The following is a 15,689-nucleotide window of genomic DNA, read 5'->3' as shown; positions in this document are numbered from 1 at the left end:
TTTACAAAGTTGCGGGTACGGTTTTCTTCATCTTCAACCCGTGCTGGCGTTGTGATGGATTTTTCTCTGTCATTTTCAGCTCAGAATCTCGTCATTTCTTTTACAATTAGATTGCCTTCCGCCGTTTATATTGTTCTCACCATTGATTTTCCTATAGAATCGTTATAGAATGCTACTCCCTCTTTATATTCTTGTATTATTTGCGGTTTCGCAGCAATTTGTTGCTTGAGTGTCTCTACAATCGCTCCACGGCCTGCCTCATTAGCGAAATTATACTTATCTTTCAGTTTTTGTGGATTCGCTCTCTCACTCTTTTGTTGGTATACTTCCACCATTTATTTCGTCGTCAAACGGCTGCGACAATTCGCTTCTCAATTGCATGATTCTACTATTATGGGTCTGGCCCAAGGAGGTTCCTGCCCCGGTTATGTAATTCTTTTGCCTCTCATGTCTGCGTCTCTTCTCCTTTTCTCCACTGCCTTCCCTTTTCCTTCTTTTAATCTCTTTCTGTTAGATATTACTAATCTCTCGCGCGGCTGCATGTACGAGATCACTGATCTCCAATATTTCCAATTTCTCAGTGTTTTTCACTATATCTTGCATTATGAGATTTTTTCTGTCGAATATGTGGATTCTATTTTTTTGTGTGTTTTTCTCTTCTTTCTATATTGGGAATCTTTGATGCAAGTCCATGATTGTAACTTATAATACTGTTGTGATAGGAGGTACTTCATTGCTAGCAGTTCATCATTCTACTCAATAATTTCCCTCTCATTATTTCCTCTGACATTAGCAGCCATTTCGTTTGCGCCTTGTCCTTGATTTGCCTGACTCTGAATCCTATGTTCTCCGCGAGGTAGCGCCCATTTTTGGCTCTCATTGCCCTCCTTGCATCTCGTTGAATCAATCTCCTCTCCGCGTCACTAATTTTTTCGCTCTTCTCAATCTGTCATCTCTGATTACCCAGTTTCTTGCTATCCATGTTCGGTCTTGAACCTGGGTTTCACACTTTCCATAGGTCATAAATTTGTCTTTCAGTAACTCTTGACTGCATCTGACAGTAGTAAAAACACCATATAATTTCTTTGATCTCAGATTCCAACCAGACTGTGCCTCGTGGCCTGTGCGGAGTACGGTGTGATGTATTTACACAGTCATCTAATCCGGTTAGGTTTTCGTTGAGTAATTCATCTCCATGTCTTCCGGTGCCGATCCGTAGGCGCCGCCGCTCGATCCATCTCTCGCTGTGTCTAGCGAAACATCACGACGGTTCTGAAGGGTCATCGTCCGAGTGATCCACCGTGCTAGCAGTTATCATAATTTTGATTCTCCATTAATAAAAAAGAAAATGGGATTTACTGAATAAGCTTCAGCTGGTCTGTGGGTGTCTGAATTTCAAAAATAAATGAAATAAAATTTGTTTCAACAGAATTAATTGAAGAAAAAACATCTATTCTTCAGAATATATAAAATAAATATTACAATTACAATAATAATAATAATAATTGTATACTTGTGAAGGCTCCCGCCCGTAAAATGGGGAACAGATGCTGATCCGAACGCCACCCGATACGGGTATAGATGCGTCTGGGTTTGGTTGCCTGTTTTGGTCCGTGGTTGAATTTTATTTTCCATCTACCTAGCATATCTGCCGAGAAACCCCCTAAGGACGAGCCCGATGAGGACAGATAACCACGCATTTATTATTATTATATTTTTTAACAGGAAGATCGAAAACTGGAATATTATTAATTATGTTTACTAATTTATTTTTCTGTTTTGGAATTTAACTATTTCCTAACTAACGATTTATATTTTACCGATAAAGATTTTTAAAAAAATTCAATAAATAGCATACAAGCCTACCATATTGAATCCGGGGTATGAATATCTGTAAGTGGTCTATCTTATCAAAATTGCGAAATATTAATTAAACGGCAATTTTTATGAAAACAATAAGTAAATCAGATTTTAAAATCTCAGATGTTATTTTTTACGAAACTGGAATCGTTTCAACCGATGAACAATCAAAATTACGTAATCATATATTCTAAGCTGATTGAATCTCGTATTGATAATAATCGGTTATTCTGAAATTATCGGTCAAAATGTCAATAAGTTTGTTTTAAAGTTATTAAGATCGATAAACATATACAATTTAATATAATTTAAATTTATATTAATTATATAATATTTGTGTTTAAAAATAAAACATGTTATCATTAAAATACTTTATTTAAGTTAATAATCATTTGTTCAAATTTCAAACACAACACGCACAATAATATATAGTACAAAAGGTAATTTAAACCTGGATCCGGTGATTAGAAATAACACAATATAACAGATTAAACGCTGTCAAGCACCAATTCTGACCATATATACAGCTTCCCTTTACCTCGTAATAAATAGACTCTTCCACACAACATCCACCAAGAGTTGTCACACACGCTCAAGGTCAAATCAATTTTTCTCAATTAATTTTACGTACATAAAGCTGATTTTTTTTTACGAAGTTTTTGTAAATCACACTATATTTGATAAAGAACCGGTGTATTATAATTTGATAATGATAGATGTACCGGTGTACGTGAAGAAAATCAGTCATCCATAAAAAAAAATAAGAAATTCTGTGCTAAATAGAAAATATATCTACTTGTTTTTCTACGTATTGCTTGGAAAATATAAAATGTTGAATAAAAACAAAATATTCTCTCTTCCGTGAGGATATTATTCCTTATAATTATACCGAGTGTTCCGGGAGTTCGCTTTAGGACTTAAGCGCTTAAGCACTTAAGGAACTGGTTCAGGACATGAAAAGAAACAATAAGGTTCATAAGGATAAATGATTTACCTCGTTTCGTTTTCCTTCTGTCCGCCGTTTTCTCTTTCAACAAACACTTATATCTTGGCATGGATGACCAAAGTAGTGCGTGACCTGTGATTATGGAGCAGTTACTATGTTAAAAATAGTTTTAACTTTTAGAATCTAACTACATTTATATGTCTATATCCGACTTTAATATTTGTGACCTGACTTTACTCGGATGACTTTAATTTTCTGTGACTTTATTATATGTTATCTGTTACCGCTGTTTTTATTAACCAATTACTTCGTCTGTGTCAGGAGAGGTGATGCGTATTATTAATACTGTAATTGAGGTGGGCTATCATTGGACGATCTCCTGACACGTTATTCTTAGCCGTATGATTTTACTTACGGTCATAATCATTTCGACGGCAGATTTAAAAAAATAAATAGATAAAAAAAAAAAAAAATTTGAGAAGGAAGTGAAAATTCCATTAAAATAACTTAATCTGTTTTTTTTTCTCAGTTTTCAAAAACATTTCAACTTGTGGAACAATAAGCAACCCCACGGTCCAATAACATCAGTAATTTATGTATCAGATATAAATAGGTGTAGTCTTGTAGAAAATCAGGCCGACAATTCCTGAGATTAGTAATTAATTTAATCTCAACCACCAAAGGTACATCGGTATCTATTGTATGGTGTTCGTGTAATAGTAACTTATCTTTACTAAGATTTGAACCTCAGAACTTTCGCCACATTTGGGATAAAGATTTTACCATTCGAACACTAGACCAAACCGGCGAGTCAATCTGTTTTTAGGATATAAATTTTTATTGAAAAAATATAAAATGGCGGACAGATAAAAAGGAAGCGCGGTAGAGCATTTGCCCACATTAACGTTTTTGTTTATTTACATGTCTTGAATGAAAATCTTAAGATCCGGCCATCATCTCTTATATTACTTATATATGTATATATATATATATATATATAAGTAATAAAAAAAGTATTAAACAATGATTTCAATAAAAAAAAAAATAAATAAATAAATAAAGCAAATTTTAATAAAGGTTTAGATGCTATACGAATAAGATAATTTTTGCAAGAGTTGTTTATGCTATTAAGTGAAATATACACGAGATCGTCCATGGCCATACACACACACACACACACACACACACACACACACAAGTACAAAAAGCATGACTGCCGTTAGTAAAGTTCAAAACATTTAAGTTTTCGTTTATAAGAAACGAAAGCTCCAACATATTCTAAACTCTAATTGCCTGCAGACGAAAAATTTACTAACGATGTAGTCGTTAGAAAGGAAAAAAAAATATTAGGGTTTCTTGTCAGTTTTGGAAATAAAATTAATAATATTTATTCGTCGTACAAATTATATTCACAGGTGTGCTACCAAGTGATATAACATTCAAAATGTTATTTTAATAATTATCAAATCCCAACCAGTGTTAGTGTCACATGTAAATCATCTGCGCGTCGTTATAAAAATTCCTTTTCCAAATAACACTGTATTTTTATCTTTTTATATACTATTGAATAATCTTATGAATAATAATAATACTTATGAAGAATCAAATACTTACGAATCAAGAGTGATGGAAATTTGAATCTATAAAAATTGCTTTCTGGGTGAAACACAGAGCGATTGAACGGTCCTCTTTTTGGATGGATTAGTTCCTCCTTCTTTTATTGCCACTCTTCTAGTTACGTTTCTCAATAGTTACCCGAAAGATTAAGATATATTGTCTTATTAGGTAATCGAACGGTTATCACTTGATATAGAAAAACAATTTTTTATTAATAATATTGAGGTAAAGTCTTTAGAAAATTGTAGAAAATTTTTATCTTTCTAAAACATGAAAAAACTGAGGCATTGAAAAAGCATCTTTTGAATTCATGAAATTTTTATGCATTGAAAATTCATCAGTTATATATCAGATTTTATTTATAGTACAATAGAACATATGCTACTATTTGTTACACTAGTAAATATCGATTTTAATGATTTACTACAACCGAGTCGGATAACTTAATTTCTTACTTTACGAATATAATAGATTTTTTTTTATAAATCTACCGTGAAAGAGAGTTACTGAATAAAATATAATTTTGTTCAATTGCGGTTAGCGTAGGAGCATAAATTTCAAGTGATAAATAACAAATATTATTGAGATTTCATTATCCTGTGCATATATATATACATACGTAGCCCACCGGGCTGATCTGTTGGTTAATTGGTCGTCCCAAATCAGTTGTTTAAAAACTGATTTTCGAAATCGAAGGTTTTGGAGGTTCAAATCCTAGTAAAAACTTAGTTAATTTTAATACGGATTTGAATACGATTGTGGATACCGGTGTATTTTGGTGGTTGGGGTTCAATTAATTCTCACGTCTTAAGAATACTCGGGCTGTATCTGTACAAGATACTCCTCGTTTACATATCATTCTCATTTCATTGGGCGTGGTGGAGATTGCTTATTGTTCACCACTGCAACGTACACTTTAGGAAAATAAATATGTATATGCACACATATACATAAACAATATTATATATATCTACATAAACATACACGCAAGTAAAGTTTTTAAATGAATTCATGATGAAGGAGATTTATTTGTGTAGAGATTTCGCAATGACGAAGAGTTTCGGAAACGTATTCATCTTCAACTGCTTGGAATAATGAATAAATAAATCTTTCTTCTGATCGGTACATATAATTTTTTTATATAGATCACGGCAATATAAAATAAATTATAAATTAAAAAAAAATAAATTGTAAGATGAAAAATAGATGTCTTTGAATCCCGTATTAATTATTTAAATACAGACATATGAAAAAATATTAAGGTTTTTTTCGTCTTCAGTGACTTGGCTGGTTTGAAGCAGCTCTCCAAGATTCCCTATCTAGTGCTAGTCGGTATACCCCCTACATCCTAGATCCCTAACAATTTGTTTTACATATTCCAAACGTTGCCTGCCTGCACCATTTTTTCCTTCTACCTGTCCCTCGAATAATAAAGCAGCTATTCCAGGATGCGGCCTATAAGTCTGTCTCTTCTTTTAACTATATTTTTCCAAATGCTTCTTTCTTCATCTACTTGTCGCATCTATTCATTTGTCATTCATCTATTCATTTGTCACTTAGTTTTCCACCCATCTGATTTTTAACATTCTCCTATAGCACCGCGTTTCAAAACCTTCTAATCTTTTCTTCTCAGGTACTCCGATCGTCCAAGTTTCACTTCCATGTAAAGCTACGCTCCAAACATATACTTTCAAAAATCTTTTCCTGACAATACAATTAAATTAATTTTTGATGTAATCAAATTATATTTCTAACTGAAGGATAGTTTCGCCTGTGCTACTCGGCGTTTTATATCGCTCCTGCTTCGTCCATCTTTAGTAATTCTACTTCCCAAATAACAAAATTCTTCTACCTCCATAATCTTTTCTCTTTCTATTTTCACATTCAGTGGTCCATCTCCGATATTTCTACTATATTTCATTACTCTCGTTTTGTTCTTGTTTATTTTCATGCGGTAGTTCTTGCGTAGGACTTCTTCCATTCCGTTCATTGTTCTTCTAAATCCTTTTTACTCCCAGCTGGAATTACTATATCCTCAGCAAATCGTAGCGTCTTTATCTTTTCACCTTGTACTGTTACTCGGAATCTATATTGTTCTTTAACATAATTAACTGCTGCTAGTTCTATGTAAAGATTAAAAAGTAACGGGGATATGGAACATCCTTGTCGGACTCCCTTTCTTATTACGGCTTCTTTCTTATGTTCTTCAATTATTACTGTTGCTGTTTGGTTCCTTTAAATGTTAGCAATCGTTCTTTTATCTCTGTATTTGAACCTTAATTTGTTTTAAATTCTGAAAATTTTATTCCAGTTTACGCTATCGAATGCCTTTAGTAGGTCTATAAATATCAAGTATGTTGGTTTGTTTTTCTGTAATCTTCCTTCTACTATTAATCCGAGGCCTAAAATTGCTTCCCTTGTCCCTAATATTAAGGTAAATAAATCAAATATAAAAAAAATACTATAAAATAATTCACACTTCGGAAGGCGCTTTTGAAAGTTATCTTGAACACATGTTTATGTAAACGTAACAGGAATGAAGATAAATGTTTTTTTTTTAAAGATTCGTTAACAGATTTGTATTGTTGTTAGTATTGCGTTGAGTTATACAAAAACATTTTCGTTGACGGGTTTGATAAAGGGGTTATTTTTTAAGAGTAAGCGACCGTTCTTTTTAGCAAAGAATATATTTATATTTATTCATAAATATAAACACAAGGATAAGTTAACACATTTAATTTTGCACGATCCACATTTGTATGGTGGCAGATAATGAACTGACAGCCCAAAAATGGGCTATCAGTTCACTAATATTTAAATAAATAAATAAATATTATATTTAAAACTCGTTCTGATTTTTTGAGGGAGCTCCAAGAAATGAAAGTATAACTTATACGAGAATATATTGTCGCGTGTTCGCCGCTCGATCAGGATATTGAGGGATTAAAAATTGAAAATGTTTATATAATTACAATTTATTATTTTAAGAACATAAATAAAATAAGACAAATCAATTTGTTGGGTTGGCGATCCCACTCATCTTACACAATCGAGCGATAAAACTTATCTTTTTAAAATCTTGAAATATCAATTTTCATAGGTAAATTGGTCAAATTTTTCTAAAAACGAGAAAACTAAACCTATGACAAATAAATTGGAAAGATTTGTCGTTTACACATATTTTCATTAGTATGTTTTGAACGCTTTGTCTCTCGGATTTATCTTTACCTATAATTTGGAACGATTTAACTTTTTCAGTTTATCTCTTTAGGTGTACCTATTCATGTATCCTTGGCATTAGAGAATTGCAGATGAGGGGAAACCTTATGATTATGAGATGATGTATTTACACGTAAATAAATCTTGTTAAACAGAATTTAAATGCAACTTACCAGTATGAAGATTAGTCTAGGCCCTTCAAGAATCCAAAAGATTTTATTGAGGTTATAACCCCACCAGCAGCGGACAGTTGACAGTGTTGAAGCTGTGTTCAATGCTAAAACCCAAATCGCTGTCATAATCACTGGTACTCCCCATCCTACTACTATGTACATTGTGTAATATGATTTCTCCTGGAAAACCGTCACTGAAAAACAACAAAAAATAAACAAACTAATAAAATGTGGTCTAGTTAAAAATAATGTCATTTTATTTTTTTTATACATTCTAATTGATCGTTTTCTTTTACAATTTGAGAACAATTGTAATATATATCATTAAAAAAATAGTTGACAAAATGTTGCAAAACTTGTCCGGCTTTGTCCTTGACAGATTTTTATTTGTACTACGCTACAAAGTTTTTAAATATTTATCAGTTAATTATGCAATATATAGAGTACAACTGCGAAAACCTCAAAATATTTATAAAAAATTTAGTTCAATTAAACTCTGTTAACCGAATTACGTTTTACCTTAAAAATACGCAGACTAAAAGTATAATTACGAAAACAATCAAATTATTAATAAAAACATTTTGCTCCTTTTGACCCCTTTGACCGAATGACGTTTTTATCATCAAAATTATACCGTATATATAGAGTATATCTCCTTAAAAAAATGTAGTACAAATTTTGAACCTATTTGGCCCCCTAGCTACCTCATAACATTTTAAATAATGGCTGTTACTTGAAAAACAGATTAAAATTTCACATCTCGTTTAAATAATTAATTCATACAGCTTCATTTTCAATCTTTAAATCAATGTCCCATATACAGAGTGTATCACGAAGCTCCTTCGGGACTTTCATAACCTATTCTACTTGTGAAAATAATGGAAAAATTTCGTATAAATATAAGTTTCCTAAAATGCTTCGTTTGTAAGTTACGGCGAGTGAAAGTTTTCGCTCTGATTTCAGCTATCCTGGTAAAATGAGGTCGTACTGAAATTTTTAAGACGTTAATTACGGGGAAAAATCTGTAATTTCTTATGGTTTTTGACCTGAAAATTCGAATAAAATTGGTCCTAGAACCGTATCTGTAGTATTTTTTTTTGAGAAATCTGGATTGAAAACCAATAAATTGGGGTAAAAACGTCTGTTTTTTTACGTTTGACGTACAATAACTTCGTTAAATGGGTAATAAACACGTAAAGATTTTATATAAAATTTGCAAAGAAATTAATTTTGGACAGAATGGTGTAAGACAAGTTGAATAAAACAAAAAAGGTAGAAAAATACGAATTATATATACGAACAGTACATTACTACATTTGTCAGACAAGTACTTATTTAATGAAAAGAAAACCAAATTCTTTTTTTGGTAATGTGAAAAAATTGTCTAAACAAAATTTACTGTTAAAAACCTAAAAAACTGGAAATTACACAATTGTAAAATAAAAATTACTTAGTCATTTGTTTTATTAATGAAGTAAATGTAATAAATTATTTGAAAAATTATTATTACCAAGTCGGCAATAAAATAACAACAGCTGATCAAAAATGCGCAATTCTGTATTAGTGTTTAAATCATTCTGTAATGTACATTAAGTATGTTGGGTCATATGGACTGTGCTGTCGTTTGAGAAGGTTTTCTGTGATTTTTAATTTGAAAATTGATCGGATTGCCATTAAGTAAAGCCGTATTTATTTACAATAGAGGAATACCCTGATATGGGATTCATTTTGGGTGTAGGCAATGGTAATGCTACAGCTGCTACAGTAGAATATGAAATACGTTTTTCGAACCGCAGGATTCCAGGTTCTAAAACAACTGCGCGACTTTTCAAAATCTTCGGGAAACGGTATTCGGGTAGCTAGTATTCGTATCAGGTACGAAAGATGTGTCCAACACGACGCTGTTATTGATGAAATTATTATCGATGCAGTTCAGCGCAGTCCAAGTGTAAGTACGCGATGTCTTTTTAAGCGAATCAAAGTTTCGTATTCGACGGTTTGGAGGACACTTAAACAAGTTTTATCCTATCATAAACAGCCATTTTAGCATCTGCATCCAGGAAACGGTCCGCTTCACTTGGAGTTCTGCAGCTGGAGGAATAGAAATCGACAACCTTACAAGTATGTCTTGTTTACCGAGAAGGCAAATTTCATACGAGATGACGTTAACTGCTTACGCAATGAGCATACACGGGCAGAAGTAAATTCTCATAAATCGGTAGAAAGCAATTTTCAACAACTATTTAGCATCATCAATATATGGTGCGGCCATCTTCACAATCAAAAACACGCAAAGATATGAGATCTACTTGCACTTTCTTCAAGAAGAATTGCCGCAGCTGTTTGAGGATGATCCTCTAGTGCTGAGACGCAAAGAATACTTCCAGCACGATGGTGCGACTCCGCTTGTGCCGTTTCCGCTCACGTAAATCATTATTTCCTTGAGAAATAGATTGTTCGTGGAGGCCCACAATTCTGGTCACCAAGATCGCCCGATCTAACACCTTTAGATTTTCGCGCCTGGGGATGGATATAGAATATAGTATACAGAAAACAATACATTCTTGTGAGAGATTAATTGTCCGTATTATGGATGCGGCTGAGAACTTAAAGACAGCGCTTAATAACTAAAAATAGAAATAAAAGTAGCACAAAAGCGTGCTAAGAAAAATGTTGAAAATGGCGGACTCATTTTTGAATATTTATTATAAACTGGTACGTATAAACTTTAGTCTTGCGTACTGTTTCTAAATAAAATTCAAATCTTTGTAACTTTTCTTTGTTTTATTCAACTTGTATATATAGCTTTTGTTTAGAATTAAATTATCTACTAGTTTCGTTTAAAGGTTTTATTTTTTTATTATCCGTTTAACAACGTTGTGTACGACGAACGTAAAAACAGGGTTTTTACCCCAATTTATTGATTTTCACTCAAGATTTTTACTAGCTGTAACTCCCTTTCACTAGCTGTAACTCGCTAACGTAGAATTTTAGGAGACATATGTTTATATGAACGTTTTTCATTATTTTCACGAGTAGAATTGGTTGTGAATGTTTCGGGAGAACTTCGTGACACGCTCTGTATAGGCATTTCTTTAACCATTTCGGAAGAATTTTTATTGCGCTCGGATGTATTAATAAAAAACACAGGTCAACCATACATACGTACGAAAGTACACATCTTTCAGAAATTTCTATAACATTTTTTGCATTTTCATTTTGGCTAATAGAGGGTTTTGGAACACAAAATTTTATAAGATCCCCCATCCCCAAAATTTTGATTTTTCCCTTTATAAATAAACTGTTGCATGAGCGGCAATAGCGCTATCGACAGGAAGGTAAAAGTAGAATTATTTTAAAATGTCAAAATTAAATTTAATTTATGTTAAAAATAATTACATTTTTAAATTAAATTAAAGTAAGTTAACAGAGAACCTGTGAAAGTTTTGAACGTAATATTACACCTCGTAAAAGAAAAACAAATACATAAATTGACTACATCTTAAGGAATTCACAGCTAATTTGTAATGGAAAGAAATGTAGGGGGATAAAATCGCTGAGAGAAGATAAAGGAATAGTCATTAAAAACAAACTTTGCATAAAAAAGGAATGAAATTCATAAAAATTAGTCATATAAATAAACGACATCTTTCTTTTTGAAGTACCCGGCAATAAATTAAAAAAATTCGTTACATCGTTTTAGATGTATTAAAAGCATCCTAAGATTTAATAATTGGGGTATAATAAGTTAGCGTGAAAACGTGATTTTGGAAAAAAATACGTCAATTACAAAAGTTAAACCCGAAGTAAACCTAGCTGAATATATATCAAAGTTTATTCAAAGGATGTATAAGTTAAATATTTCAGAAACACATATTGCTAATTCTAGAGCTGTTGCAATTTACGTGTATATAGATCAAACAAACCTTTGTTATATTGCATCTTTTGTATTAAGTCTATTAATTATGTTTTAATTATTAATTTTCTTCACATTGTTTCAGATTTTATTTATTTATTATTTTTACACACAATTACAAACAATAACAAAATTACATATTTTATTTTTAATAATAATTTTAATAAAAAAGTTCAATAAACCAATTTCTGCAATATAACGTAAAATTATATGAAAATTTCGGTACACTCTGTACACTAATCCGTGTCGAAAGTGCACAATCACAATAACATTTTATAACGCAAAACAGAAATTTCGAAATACACCGTCAGCAAATTAAAACAACAATAACAATCTATAAATATTGTAATCCTAAAATAGTATTTTCTTTTACAGTTTCTTCAGTAATTAGATTAGAATAAAAACTTTTCAATATCCTTGATTTCTGGTAACCGTACAAATATCAAAGCATTGTATTTTCTAAAGTATCTTGACTCCTTTTTATTATTAAATAACAAATTGTACATCCTCGGAGCCACAAACGATTAGAAATGCCTATACAGTTTCAATTTTGGCAAAGGTAACACAAATTAATCATTTTTACACGTAAATCACTCTTGATATGTGTACCTTACTCTATACATTTTTTTTCCGTAGGGGGAGGAAAAATCTCTGCCAGCCGCCGTAAGGCCCGCACTGATGACAGTGCGGGGTTCTCACCCGCTAAAAAGCCTCCCATCCTATCATGAAGAGGCCGGATCTAAGCCATATGGTATGTACAGCCCCTGCATGATCACCCAGGCAGTCTACTATCCGAATCCGTATGACCGAGGAGTCCCTGCCGCCCATCCCCAGAAGCTGCCCCCCCCCTTGATTACTCGCCATCGAACTCCATGTCTCTATAGATCCGCATCTGCTCAGCCTGTCGTCGCCTTTCTTCATTGGCCTTCTCTCCTATCATTGATGTGATCGCAGTCAAGAAACAATCCCATTTGCCGCTATTGCTGAGCATCACCTCGATTACATTGTTGGCCCCCTCTACACCCTGATCCTCGAGCACTACTCTTAAGTCGCGCCATCTAGGGAAAAATAAACACAACTTGCTCTGCTGTATCCAGTCTGCCGCAATCGTGACAGCGACTTGTACGGCATCTGCCCTTCCTGTACAGGTAGTCTCGAAAATATTTAACTCTATACATATTAAACTTTTTATAAAAATTTGTATGACTTACAAATATCTTAAGGGCAATATTTAAGTTTTTTTAAAATGCGGAAAATGCTAAGTCTATTTTCATTTGAAATCAATCTAATTACGCGCATTTGTGCTACCGGTAAAGGCTTCATATTAGAATAATATATTCTTCCCCGACAAGTTATAGCGTACGTTAATCTTGATTCTATCAAATAAAGATGTATCATAAATCTTTATTGTAAAAACTTTTTAAGAAATAAAATTTGTATATACTTAATGCGTTTTGTTTTCTTCATCTTACTTATATCTTCCTTTCAAGACAGACTCACATCTAAAATTATTCCCAGATACTTAACCGTATTTACTTGCGGTATAGTTTGGCACGTAAAATTTACGTTTACATTAAAGTTTAAATTGTATTATTTTATGCCGTATAACATTTCTGGCAGACATCTTACTTAAACAATTGTATAATTTGTCTTCATCACATTTAAACTTAAGCCGTTTTTGATTAACCGCATCCTGAATCTCATAAGGTTTTCTTCGATATTTTTCATTATTTAGTATATATTTTTAGCTTCATAATCTATTTGAGGATATATTCCTGGTAGGTCGCACTATCCTTATTTTTCCTTACTTGCCCGGCGCTATAACCCGTATACACGATATTAACTCCAAGACAGGTAAAAGTTACTAACTTGACAGGTAAGTTATGTAATACACGTCGTTTTATAATATACTTCGTAAGTTTTAAGTTAATGAACTTATACCTGAAACGAGATAAAACGTAAACATTTTTTAACTCTACAGTTATTCAAACGAATAAATATTAATTAACAGAATAACTTTCATTTTATTATAAAACTTTTAAAACCGTCGAAAATTAAACCATAAGCTATTTTTAATTAGTTTATAAAATGTTAGGATATTTAATCCGTTAAAGAATTACTGTGAATTATAAAGTATATTAAAAAAATACAAAATAATTAAAACGGGGTTTAAATATACCGTTCAGTAAATGAAGCGAATTCAAAAATTAAGCGAAACCTGCCCAGATTTAATTCTTTTTTTTCATAATTGATGCAGTTGTCTTTTTTTCTTGAAGACGATTTACGAATAAACTAATATATCATCTATTTAAATTATTTTGAAAACTATTTCCTTGCGTAAATCTTTTCATTCTTAATTTTTACGTTTAAATAATTTAGAATCGGTGGATTAAATAATCTATTTGTTCTTTTTTCCGATTGCATATCTTATATACAAAAAGCAGCAAAGTTTGGTTTTTTTGTTAACCCGATCTGAGCAATAACATGATTAAACGTAAACAAATATTATACTAACAGTAAAGTAGTATGATTTTTCACAATGAAAACACTCAATTTACAAATGAATTACGTTAAAACTTTAATTAAAAGCAGGCTAATTAAAAACATAACAGTAACAGTCACCGAGCTTTTTTTTTAATTTAAAAAAATGCCGACTTGAAATCAGCTTTGGTATATATCAGCGGAACATATTTCATAAAAAAAACTATAAATAGACAGTACAGATATTTATTTCTGTCCTACGCTCGTATTAATGATTAAAATCTATTGAAAAATAACCACTTCCATACTTTTAGGTATTGTATGAAAACTTCAGATTCTACATACGGCTAAATAATATAAATAAAATTTATTTTAATAGAAAGGATTTTTTTTTAATATTCAATTAAGCTTTTCCGAAAAGCTTTATTGAATAATTCGAGACTATATTTCGACAAAATATTGGATAAGTAACACACATAATGAGATTTGCTCAAGATAATTCTGAATATAAATTCTTGAAAGTAACATATACATTTGTTTAAATGTGCACTACATATACTTGTAAACGAGGAGATAAAAAATTTCTGTTGATAAAAGATCGAGTTAATTTACAATGTTCGAAAATACTTTTATATAATTTATGTTATAATAGCTTCGGTCGTTGTGATTTGTCATCGATGCGATAAAAATAACTTTTAACCCTGCATAACAGTTATTTGGAAACCTGATACGAATTTCACTGATGGTGGAATAAGCTGTAATACAAGCTTAACCGACTTATATATTTAATACACCTCGTAGGTGCATTTGATATATATATATATAGTTACGGACTGCGTCGACTAGTGGTTTTCTCCTCTGTTAATTGAATTAGTGCAATCATCTTGTTTGTTCAGCTATGTACTCTCTTTTTCTCTTTTTTTGTGTTTAGCCTCCGGAACTACCGTAAGGTATTACTTCAGAGGATGAATTAGGATGGTATGTATGAATGTAAGTGATTAGTCTTGTACGGTCTTAGGTCGACCGTTCCTGAGTAGTGTGGTTAATTGAAACCCGATCATCAAAGAACACCGGTATCCACGATCAGCTGTGTACTCTATTAAAATTAAATGGAAAATTTACACTTCTGCCTAAGTAGAACGAGAAAACGCCAAAACAAATCGGAAAACGTATTACATTTATTGTATAGTTTCTCAAAACTTTCTTTAACTTTTTAAATTATTCCTTAGATGAACGTTTTTCAACATAAAAAATATTTTTTAAAATTATAATTATCGATTTACTTTTGGATATAGATGCTAACTGAAAACTGTCATAAAAAATGACTAAAAATTATTAATAAACTATGATGGAAGGTAGTAAATTACAGAATTAAAAGAATATTTAAAAAAGGATCTATCTCCCGGCATTTATTTTTAAAAATAGGAACATTAATAGTATTTCCGTGAAAACAATTCCGATCTATTAGAAATAAATA

At 31.7% G+C, this 15,689-nt stretch overlaps 1 protein-coding gene across 1 annotated transcript in view; it reads right to left on the bottom strand.

Moving 5' to 3' along the window:
- LOC142320360 (PDF receptor-like) overlaps positions 1-15,689 on the bottom strand; it is a 1,017,753-nt gene that overhangs the window by 47,571 nt on the left and 954,493 nt on the right. Inside the window, exon 9 of the mRNA XM_075358068.1 lies at positions 7,816-8,009. Coding sequence (XP_075214183.1) covers positions 7,816-8,009 — 194 coding nt within the window. The remainder of the gene's footprint in view (positions 1-7,815; positions 8,010-15,689) is intronic.

This window comes from Lycorma delicatula, chromosome 2, assembly GCF_047948215.1.
Source record: "Lycorma delicatula isolate Av1 chromosome 2, ASM4794821v1, whole genome shotgun sequence".
In the NCBI taxonomy this organism is placed as follows: Eukaryota; Metazoa; Arthropoda; class Insecta; order Hemiptera; family Fulgoridae; genus Lycorma; species Lycorma delicatula.
The sequence above is the reverse complement of the archived record's forward strand: the minus strand, read 5'-3'. Positions and strand labels throughout refer to the sequence as shown.